Source organism: Lycium barbarum, chromosome 3 (assembly GCF_019175385.1).
Source record: "Lycium barbarum isolate Lr01 chromosome 3, ASM1917538v2, whole genome shotgun sequence".
Lineage (NCBI taxonomy): Eukaryota > Viridiplantae > Streptophyta > Magnoliopsida > Solanales > Solanaceae > Lycium > Lycium barbarum.
This window is the reverse complement of record NC_083339.1, coordinates 146,052,653-146,064,266: the sequence shown is the minus strand read 5'-3', so window position 1 is coordinate 146,064,266 and position 11,614 is coordinate 146,052,653. Positions and strand designations below refer to the sequence as shown.

Below are 11,614 nucleotides of genomic sequence, written 5' to 3'. Positions count from 1 at the left end.
GATTGGTAGGCTTTAAACATATATATATATAACTTATAACTATATATAGTATACATATATATAGCTTATAACTATATATAGTATACATATAACTTAAACATATATATATATATATATATATATATATATATATATATATATAACTTATATAACCTAAGTATATTGATATGTATAAATATATTCTTAGTATATTTTAGGTATATGTAGTATAACTTAAGCATATAACTTAATGTATATACACGCACATGTTGTTAGTCAGTAAATATATAAACTTTACCTATAAACTTATATAACATATGTAAATATACCTACAATATACTAATAAATACTATAATATATATATATATATACTATACAAAAAACAAAAAAAAAAGATTTTCTAACGTTTTGACCGGTCCAGTTCTGGTTTCCAGTTTGAAACCGGTAAACCGGAACCGGCCAGCGAGTTCGATTTTTAGACCGAAAATCGGCCGGTTTTCTAACCGGTTACCGGTCTGGTTCCGGTCAAACCGGTTAACAGGCTTAATGCAAGTTTAAGAATAGCGATAAAAAGACATTATTCCTACCTTATCATTTTAGGCCTGTGGTGGCTTCTCTTTTCATATATTTGCTTTCATTAATATTACTCCATGTCAGGCTATGTCCCGAATCAACGTCTATGTGATGTGGTATTCTATAAAAGCTCCATTGACTCATGCATATTTGTACTTTGTATTGCATTTAATTTGAATTATACAGCCTCATCGGTACTTGGTATTATATTTGAATCAGATATGTGATTCTTCAAGACTTTCTTGAGAGGTTCACGCTTCATATTTACTGATTAATAAACTCGTTGGGTGCCGGATCACTGCCCCAAGTTTGGGTCGTTAGATTACTTAAATTTGCACTCTGCTAACTATATATAGAAACTTTGACCCCTCAAGATCTCCATTTAAGTTGACAATCCTATTGTTAGTAGACTGTTGCGGTTATCATATGTTGCCCTTCATGCAAAGAGCAATCAACATATTGTCATGAGACCGACCAATGACCATAACCATTAGTCCATGTTGCACTACTATATATGCTACTAATGAGGTTTGAACCCTCCAACTCAACAATGGAAGGCAGCGAGGTCAGATACATGATACGATTTAAACTCAAGGCTTCAACTGACATATATAGCATAAAGTTACTGAGTAGCAAGGATAGCATGATAAACAAGTTTCACAAACACAACTAGTTCAAAATGGTTCTAATTAAAGGGGGGTATACTTAAAGGGTAGGTTCTTAGTTAGAGTTTACTGATCCCTTTAAAACAGACCTAAACAAAATAACTTAAACAAACGACCAGTTGACAAACATGAAACAGATACAATGAGCAGTATCTTCTTCATTCATAACTTTCCACGCCACTGCTCTCTCATAAGAAATAGGCCTGCTCATGCTTGACAAGCAAATTCCCCCTTGTAGACATGCAAAACCCTGCGAATGAATTACATCAACATGATTAGATCAAACCAATTTAAATAAGACTAAGACGCTACTGCTAACCAAAGATAGACTAGTCAATTTATAATAAAAAGGGCAAATTGGTGCACTAAGATTCCGAGGGGTCGGGGGAAGGGCTGAACAACATTAGGTTTTTTTTGTATGCACTCTTTCAGTTCCTACATGATGCAGTTTTTACAGCTTGAACCAGTGACCTCTTGGTCACACAGCGCAACTCTTACCGTGGCGCCAAGGCTCCCCCTTCACTAACCAATTTATTAGGGTAATTAAGCATATATTATCTAGTGAGTTTTTGCCAACCTTTTAAGTATTGGTTTTACATCAAGTGCTACTGGATCAGTTTGCCATGGTCCAAATAAGCTCACTATATTCACATGTACCAACCTGTTGCATTATCTGTGGGAACTCGGTGCAGAGGTTCTTCTTTCCATGATCATCAAATATTTTCTCCAAGGTAATATCTTGAAGCGCGACCAAGGTTGTCTCAAGCATGTCAAGACCAGCCTGATTTGCAAATGTGAAAACTGGCAAAGCCTGCGTATATATTTGAACTTAATATTTCAGTACTCAGAAGAACTAAAAGGTAAGGCATCTTGCAACCAAACAAGGGCAAAAAATGATGGTCAGGACAAAGTTTGGCTTCCAATTTGGCAGCACTAGGTCGCTGCAATTAGAGTTTTCCCTACAAGCAAAAGAATAATTTGAAAACGAAGGTTTACTTTGCAAAGCATGAATGTGCAGCATCGTAAGAGATTTTGGAACAAACCTTAGCAGAGCAGCAGATAATAGCATCTGAGAGATGCCATAGGCTTTTGAGGATTGATTCACTTCCTTCAATATTTGATTTCAGAAGCTCCACGCCCAAAAAGCACCTTAAGAGGAAGAAGAGAAAAAGAAGAAAATATCCACAACGGACACTGATGTCAAATTCTAGAACTTAATTACAAGCAGACAAACATCCTTAAATTTTCCTCATAGACAAGCAGACAAACATCCATAAATTTTCCTCATAGTAATGGCTCAGGGGAAAAATTGCTTATGAAATAAGTAGCATCATTGCACATTTAGATATCACAGAAAGAAATCAAGCTAAAGAAAAAAGGATCGAACCATTTCTCGTTCAGTGGAGAGTAAGAATTTCTTTTGACGTGACAAAGAAAAATACATCAGATTGAATAATGAACCAATTTGTGGAAAATCAAACTCGTGGTAATCTGACAATTATACATTTTACGTTGCAAAGAAACCGTGTATTTCAATTCGATATAGGAAATGCACAGAATCCGACCGGGTGAAAATCATTACTTAGTGTGCTTCTATGTTAGGACACATGTAAGTATATATCACAAACCTATAACTTTGGCAGATCCAACGAGCTAAAGTATGTGCTTCAGGAGTCCCCAGTGGCAGACGAAGACCTCCATGGGAACCCAAGTGAGAGGGTGAAAGTGCTAATGCAACCCTCTGAACAGATGAAATAATGCTTCGGACATACTGTCGAGCCATTGAAGCAACACTCTCTTGCATGTGGCTTTCAAAAGCAAATTGAAAAGCAATTGTCATGACAGATCTTGACGTGCCACCACTAGCGTGAAGGTCATTGGCCGCTTTGTTCTCCGCTGACCCAGTCTCAAGAGCAGAAGTAAGATCAAGGGTGCGATTTGGACTGGAGGCTTCCTGCATAAAGTTGCATATTTGCAAAAACTCGAGGATAACAAACCAAATGAACAAATACCTAAAAGAATATACATACACTAACCTTTCCAGATTCGAGAGAAATAATGCAGAATCCAGACGGAAGCAATGGTGCATCATCAGCAAACGATGCATCAATAGGAGCAAATATGAGTTCGGCGCAGGTTCCAACAGCATTTTCATCCATTCCACCGCATAGCTGTCAAAAGCAAGTAGAGTGGCTATTACCACAAGTACCAGAGACAACACATGTAAAATAAAATTCTGCCTTTTCCATACTATATAATATACTTAAAATTCTGCCTTTTCCCGTACAAAAAAATAATATTTTTTTATTTAGTTGTTGATGTAACATAATTTTCCACATTAGAAAGTTCTTTCAATCCAAAGAAAGATATTCTCATAATCCACAATTTAAGTAGACGCAAGATATAGGAAAAATTTCTTCAAATCTATTTTTTTTTTTTATAAAATTAGATTTCATTTAAACTGAACCAAGAAGGTGAAAAAATGGACAGCAAACTAAAACATACTTGCAATAGAAACATATCTCTTGGCATTATAGCATCCTCAGGAGAATGGCCTTCCAACTTAATAACCTCCAGCAACTATAAGCAAAAAAGGAGCACCAGCAACTAGGATGAGAAACCACAAGAAAATCTTAAAACAAGACTGACTGGAACAGTTTATCTACTAAGCTTGCCTCTTCATGCTCAACAGTATGTGCAAGTGGAAGTATCACTTGACCCCCAAAGTTACCAACTCGAGCCCCAGGTAGGCTGCAGGGACCAACTTTAATGGCTGCAGCAGCATAAGCATCTATATTGTTGTCTGCCCATTCAGATCGATGTTCCCGCAGAAACCTGAGAAGTATAGCAGGAGGCACATTCTGGACAACAAAAACAAAACTCTGTTAAAAAGCAAAAAAGACAACACGGTCTAGAAAAAAGACTAAATGTTTTTTAGATAATATTTATCCACTAGCACAAACAGGAAACCTTTATTTATCCACCTACATAAACAGGAAACAGTTATTTATCCACTCAGAAAAATAGGAAATCAACAATTCAATTATATAGTTTCAGCATCAACATATTGAATATGAGCAGACCTGTAGAAGCATCGATGCTTTTGCACACATAACCGCATTGCTCATCGATGAAAATCCATTTGCAAAAGAAAGGTTTAAGCCCATCAATTTATTAGGAGAAGAGTTCACAAGGATGGTAACATCATCCATTCCATCGCTATCGAGCATTGACCAGCCCTCATCAGCTAAACCATTAAGAGCCTCATTGAAGCCTCTGTCAAAGTAATTCATAGATTTGAATTAAAGAAAAACTAGAGAACTAACAGAATCCATGAAAAATTAGGTCTTTCAAACCTGCTCAGCCTCTGGCTTAATGCGCGCAAAGCTGCTGGTCGTCTTCCCCAGTTAGTGACATTAGTCTGGGTAACCTCCTGTGCAATCTGCCTCAGGTAGCGTAGTGCCTGCAAGGAGAATGCAAATATTATTTTCCGTTCTTGCACGTGGTATAGAACCAATTTGAACAAAAGTTCTTACCGCCACTGTCATCTTTTGAGCTAGCACTGCTGATGATTCATAAAGTGGACGTAACACTTCTGGCACACTCCATGCCTAACAATAATAATACTGTCAACCAAAACACTACATAACTAGGCACTGTGAAGGAGAACAGGAAATATGGACAACAACTTTACCTCTAAATTCATATGATCAACAATGTGGATAATTGAACCACCCCCCTCACAAGGTCTAATCAAGTATCCACTAGGTAAGATTTCTGCTCTCACAAAATTCTGAACTGGTGGCATACTCGGACCATTTTGAGTATTTCCAAGTGACCTTTCACATACCTGTGTATTTTATTATAGATACATGTTAGTCCACGAAGCACGTGAATGCACAGATCCCAAAATCTGTGAAGTCACTAGACATAATGAATCCATACCACGAGACTGCCATCATCCATTACAGTTGTATACCGTAAGAGCCAGAAGTCACGGGCAGGGGCCAACGTCGTCGGTGCATAAAGCTAAGAGCAAAAACGTTTATAAGTTCATCAAGAAGGTATACAGGGACTGAATGCACAAGCACGAGAAGTAACAGTACAGTAACGCACCTGCATGTAAAGAAGTTCAATGGTTCCACCATTGGCAGTAGGCAGCACATTGAGAACATCAACAACCCGGCAGTCACGAAACCACGAAGGTCGATCCTTAAGGATTTCGGAGACCTGGAGGGATCTCAAAAAATTAATTTTTATATTACAGCACCAAAAACATAAATGTCAAAAGAGATGATCAACTTACCCTCGTTGGCTCTAGACCAACCAGGCCACAAGCTCTCGCTGCCACGCCAGTGCAACCATGAGAAATAGCAATGATTCCAATGGAATCCGGACCAGGCTATTCATTTCAAGAGAGAGATGATTAGAAAGAGTTAAACCAGTACTAAGAATTGTAACAGAAATAATATAGCTACAAAAAAAAAAGGAGACTTGAAAATAAACAGTTCTATAATACTCTAGTATAATACAATGATCTAAAATATTAAGGTGTCATAGTTTGAACATGCATGAATTTAAGAAAATAAAGGAGGCTTTCGAATCTTGTGGTCTTAAATTAAAACATGTGTAATGTACCAAAATAATTTGAATCTTGCAATTCTGAAATAGGTCACGTAGAATGTTAGAATCAAAGAGTTATCAAAAATAAAACGAAGCATTTTTTTAAAAAACATATTAAAAAGGAAAGTAAAACGTTTAAATTGAAATTAAGGGAGTAATTTATTTATTTGTCAAAAGGCATCATCTTAATTGTTTTTAAAAATACCTTCATTCCAGGCATTTGGACCCACTCAACAGCAGTTCCAGTAGCCTTTGAAAGAAACTCTGTTAAAGTTTCTTCTGCAATGGACAAAAGCCTGGGAAAAAGCACAAAAAATTTACCATAAGCCACAAACACAAAAAACAAGAGAAATGGACACAAACTCACAAACCACTATGTTAACAAGAAAAGGACCCAACAACTGCAATCCCACTCACCCTGCAGGACTAGCATCCCTTGGAGGATGCTGAGATGTCAATTGGTGTTGACCACTCGTCACCACCGATTCACAACTAGTATCTTTTGTAGCAAGCGGTGTCTGCAATGCAAAAAAAAATCAACATAAATTTAGTAGGTGTTTGACCATAGATTCCAAATATTTTTCACTTTATAACCAAGCACTGATTTTGGAAAATAGTGAATAATTCTCATGGCCAACGGCTCCTTAATATTTCTTTTTCATGGAAACTACTCTGAGGGCCGAGCTAGAGTGCAGGAAGCAAGTTCAGCACAAGACTGTAGTTCTGGTTCAAATCTTATGTTTGTCTTAAGAAATTCATTTAATGTATACAACTTTTATTAATTTAGAGCTCATTATCTCATAAAGACTAAAATTTCGAACCCATAAGCTTAAATTTCTCGCTCCGCCTCTGAGTCTAAAGTTCACTTTAAGCGACATTAGTTTGAAGGAAAGGCGAAAACATGGTCTTATATCTATTGTGAAAAAAATCTTACAGTTTGCCTACGAAAGTAGCCATTTTCATACACCAGTTGAGAGACTTGCTTCTGTAGTCTGTCATTCTCTTCCATTAATAGCTTGTTCATCGCCGTCAGCTTCCTATTCACATTTTGAAGCCGTGAGGCCTCTTTCCTCTGTTTCTCCCTGCATCTATATTTATCCAAAAATTGAAAAACAGAAAGCAAAAATTATGTCATTCACACATAATTAGTAGGAATAGAGAAAACAGACTAGACAATGTGATAATACATGAAAAGAGAAATGCAGATTGCTGAACAAAGAATTAACATAGAGAAAAAGGGGAACCCCAAGAATGGATTTTTCTATTTCCAGCTAACTTCAAATGCAATTTTAACAGTAAGTGAGTAAGATTTAGCAAGAAAATGTATAGAAAAAAAGGAACCCAAGAATGGATTTTTTTTCCACAAGAATTCAGAAAATTATGTTATTCACACAGCAGTAGGAACTGAAAAAAGAATGAAATGGAAGTGCAGATAGTTGAAAAAAGAATAAACACACAGAAAAGGAAAACCCCAAGAATGGAAATTTTTATGCAGCTAACTTCAAATGCAATGTTGAACAGTAAGTGAGTAAGATTTAGCAAGAAAATATACAAACATGGTGAAAGAAAGGGAATCCAAGATTAGATTTTATTTTTTTAACAAAGCTAGCTTCAAAGTACAATTTTGCAAACTAGTAAGACTTAACAAGAGAGTAAAAAACAGAAAATTTCCAGTAATTAATACCTTCGATTCTGAAACCAAACTTTGATTTGTTTAGGTTCAATGTTGGAGAGAATAGGACATTCTCGGATAAGTTGCTGACGGCGCATTGAACTAGGTTTAGGACAATCATGATAAAGCCTTTCAAGTGCTTCAACCTGCTCAGGTGTATACCGGACATACTTTCCATTATCCAACACTGACTTATTACCATCCTTGCAGGTAGCCATTTTGCTTTTAAATCTTAGTACAGTCTAATAAAATACCCTTCAAAATGAACAGTTCTCAACAAACTTGAAACTTCTTCTTCCCTTTGTATCTTCACAACAATTCAAGAACTTGAACCTTCTTTAGCATTATTATTCTTTCCTTTTTTGGGGGGGGGGCTCTGAACAAAATGAGAATGTTTGGAAGTGTGACCTTTTCTTGGCAATACTAAAAGCGTACAAGAAACCAGTTACCAAACTGAAACGGCACTACTATATCTTCAGCGTTAAGCACTAGACAAACTTGTATATCTTTCGATTTCAGAGCTTCCCAATAAACTAAAAAAAATACTCCACTACTTATCTTTCACCATTACCAAAAAAAAAAAAAGAACTGAAGAACCCAATTTTCTCTAATAACATAACATACATTTCCTTTCACACCAACTTAAAAATTTTCAGGCTTTGTTTTCTTCTCAGTAAAGTGAACACCAGTGACCAACCAACTTTTGGATCTTGATATTCACTAAAAGATCCAAGCTTTAGGCCTTAGAAGAAGAAATAAAGAAACCAAGAAACAGATTTTCTTCATAGCTCTGAATTACTAGTTTAACTTTAGTACCCAAATTTTGCAGTAGTAGCATCTTTAAGAGTTTGAACAAAAAGCAAACCAACCACAGCAGCCCCTATCAAATATTCAAAGTACAGGATCTTGTAGGCATAATGAGATACTGTTATCAGAAGGGTGGATCTTGGACTGTAACAATGAATGAAAAATTGAGGGGGTTTAAATGCAAAGTAAAAAAGAAAAGGATATAAACTCTGGATATGAGAGTGACAGAGAGAGAGTAAAAAGAGGTTTTTATTTGGATTTAGAAAAGTGGATTTAGAGGTATCTCTTCACCATTGTATATCAGTCTGTCAACTTCTTTTGGCTTTAGGGACAGTGAGGATATTCGTGCTTCTTTTTACTACTCTCTTTTCAGGCCAATCACCCTATGCTATAATACTATACTACACTAGTACTATACTCTGCTGACCGCTGTTAGCCGCACCACATTTGGCATACTTTATGACCTTCTTTATGACCTTTATGCCCTTTCATTTTTTAAAATTTTATTTTGCTCATATTAAGTTATTTTAAGTTCTTGACTTTTGTTTACTTTGCAAATTCGTCTCAATTTAAAATGTCTTAATTTGACTGCATATAAAATTTAAAAAATATAGAGAGATTTTTAAATTTTACGGTCCTAAATTAAAAATGTGTATATGTACTAAAAATATTTTTTGAATTTTGTGATTTTTAAACTTGTCACGTATGATGTTTGAGTTGCCTACTTACTAAATATAAAAAGAGAAAATCTTTTTTGGACAAACTAAAAAAAAATAAGACACTTAAATTGGATGCGGAAGGAGTAGTTTTTATGAGATTGGCGGTTCAATTCTTGATGTTAAGATACTTGTTGTTGATGTCAATACACGTGAAGTTTGGAATTCGCTATCAATACTTACGTCAAGATAGTTCACGCCTCTTGACATGTGGCTCGGACCTGCACGAATGCGGGATGTTCGTGTGCTAGATTGCTCTTTATTATATCTTTTGTCGTTTATCAATTTTAAATGTCTTTTATCGAATGTGTTTATCAAAAAAATTATATGTTGAATCATGATGGAAAGGTATTATTGAAGCATATATAAAACTTTATATTTGAAAAGCTACTTAAATACTCGAGCCATTATAAAAATTGTGTACTACGTTATGCGCAAGCATTACTTGAATACAAAAAGATATCAACACAGTAAGATGAGATTTGCAATTCAACCCTTGATGTTAAGATATTTATTACTGATGTCAATGCACGTGAAATTTGGAATTCGCTATCAATACTTGTGTCAGGATAGTTCACGCCTCTTGACCTGTGGCTCAAACCTACATGAATGCGGGATGTTCATGTGCTAGATTGCTCTTTATTATATCTTTTGTCATTTATCAATTTTAAGTGTCTTTATCGAAAAAAATTTATGTTGAAATCATGATGGAAAGGTATTATTGAAGCATATATAAACTCTATATTTGAGAAGCTACTTAAATATTTGAGCCATTATAAAAAATGTGTACTACGTTATGCGCAAGCATTACTTGAATACAAAAAGATATCAATACGGTAAGACGAGATTTGCGGTTTAACCCTTGATGTTAAGATATTTATTACTGATGTCGATACACGTGAAGTTTGGAATTCGCTATCAATACTTATGTCAGGATAGTTCACGCCTCTTGACGTGTGGCTCAGACCTACACGAATGCGGAATGTCCGTATGCTAAATTGCTCTTTATTATATCTTTTGTATTTTATCAACTTTAAGTGTCTTTTATCGAATGTCTTTATTGAAAATTAACTGTTGAAATCATGATGGAAAGTTATTGTTGAAGCATATTAAATCTCTATATTTGAAAAGCTACTTAAATATTTGAGTTGTTATAAAAATTGTGTACTACATTATACGCAAGCATTACCTGAATACAAAAAGATATCAATACGGTAAGATGAGATTGGCGGTTCAACCCTTGATGTTAAGATATTTATTTTTGATGTTAATACACGTGAAGTTTGGAATTCGCTATCAATACTTACGTCAGGATAGATCACGGCTCTTGACGTGTGGCTCAGATCTGCACGAATGCGGGATGTTCGTGTGCTAGATTGTTCTTTATTATATCTTTTGTCGTTTATCAATTTTAAGTGTCTTTTATCCAATGTCTTTATCGAAAAAATTATCTGTTTGAAATCATGATGGAAAAGTATTATTGAAGCATACTAAAATTCTATATTTGAAAAGCTACTTAAATATTTGTACCGTTATAAAAATTGTGTACTACGTTATGCGCAAGCATTACTTGAAATACAAAAAGATATCAATACGGTAAGATGAGATTGGCAGATCAACCCTTGATGTTAAGATATTTATTAGCGATGTCAATACACGTGAAGTTTGGAATTAGCTATTGATACTTATATCATGATAGTTCATGCCTCTTGACGTGTGTCTCGGACCTGCACTAAAGTGGGATGTTCATGTGTTAGATTGCTCTTTATAATCTTTAATCGTTTATCAATTTTAAGTGTCTTTTATCAAATGTCTTTATATAAAAAATTATATGTTTGAAATCATGATGGAAAGGTATTATTGAAGCATATATAAAACTCTATATTTGAAAATCTACTTAAATATTTGAGCCGTTATAAAAAATTGTGTACTACATTATTCGTAAGCATTACGTGAATACAAAAAGATATCAGTACTGTAAGATGAGATTGGCGGTTCAACCCTTGATGTTAAGATATTTATTACTGATGTTAATACACGTGAAGTTTGGAATTCGCTATCAATACTTATGTTCGGATAGTTCACGCCTCTTGACGTGTGGCTCAGACCTGCACGAATGTGGGATGTTCGTGTGCTAGATTGCTCATTATTATGTCTTTTGTCGTTTATCAATTTTAAGTGTCTTTTATCGAATGTCTTTATCGAAAAAATTATCTGTTTAAAATCATGATGGAAAAGTATTATTGAAGCATATCTAAAACTCTATATTTGAAAAACTACTTAAATATTCGAGCCGTTATAAAAATTGTGTACTGCGTTATGCGCAAGCGTTACTTGAAAATACAAAAATATATCAATACGGTAAGATGAAATTGGCAGTTCAACCCTTGATGTTATGATATTTATTAGCGATGTCAATAAACGTGAAGTTTGGAATTAGCTATTGATACTCACGTCGGGATAGTTCATGCCTCTTGAAATGTGTCTCGGACCTGCACGAAAGCGGGATGTTCGTGTGTTAGATTGCTATTTATAATCTTTTATCGTTTATCAATTTAAGTGTCTTTTATCGAATGTCT

At 35.1% G+C, this 11,614-nt stretch overlaps 1 protein-coding gene across 2 annotated transcripts; it reads right to left on the bottom strand.

The window, feature by feature from the left end:
* Window positions 1-1,135: 1,135 nt before the first annotated feature.
* LOC132633409 (homeobox-leucine zipper protein ATHB-15-like) lies at window positions 1,136-8,704 on the bottom strand. Of its 2 annotated transcripts, XM_060349817.1 has the most exons (18): window positions 7,525-8,701; window positions 6,775-6,928; window positions 6,258-6,358; window positions 6,046-6,136; window positions 5,524-5,619; window positions 5,334-5,447; window positions 5,163-5,246; window positions 4,912-5,067; window positions 4,754-4,828; window positions 4,574-4,680; window positions 4,301-4,493; window positions 3,893-4,078; window positions 3,723-3,797; window positions 3,254-3,388; window positions 2,846-3,171; window positions 2,261-2,366; window positions 1,879-2,028; window positions 1,136-1,467 (listed from the first exon to the last, which is right to left on the bottom strand). In XM_060349817.1, the coding sequence occupies exons 1-18, from the start codon at window positions 7,728-7,730 to the stop codon at window positions 1,321-1,323; spliced, it is 2,502 nt and encodes an 833-aa protein (XP_060205800.1). In that variant the 5' UTR covers window positions 7,731-8,701; the 3' UTR covers window positions 1,136-1,320. The 2 variants fall into 2 exon arrangements, with proteins under 2 accessions (XP_060205800.1, XP_060205801.1); XM_060349818.1 differs by lacking the exons at window positions 1,136-1,467; window positions 1,879-2,028 and adding an exon at window positions 2,036-2,176 and having other exon boundaries at window positions 7,525-8,704.
* Between the last annotated feature and the right edge of the window lie 2,910 nt (window positions 8,705-11,614).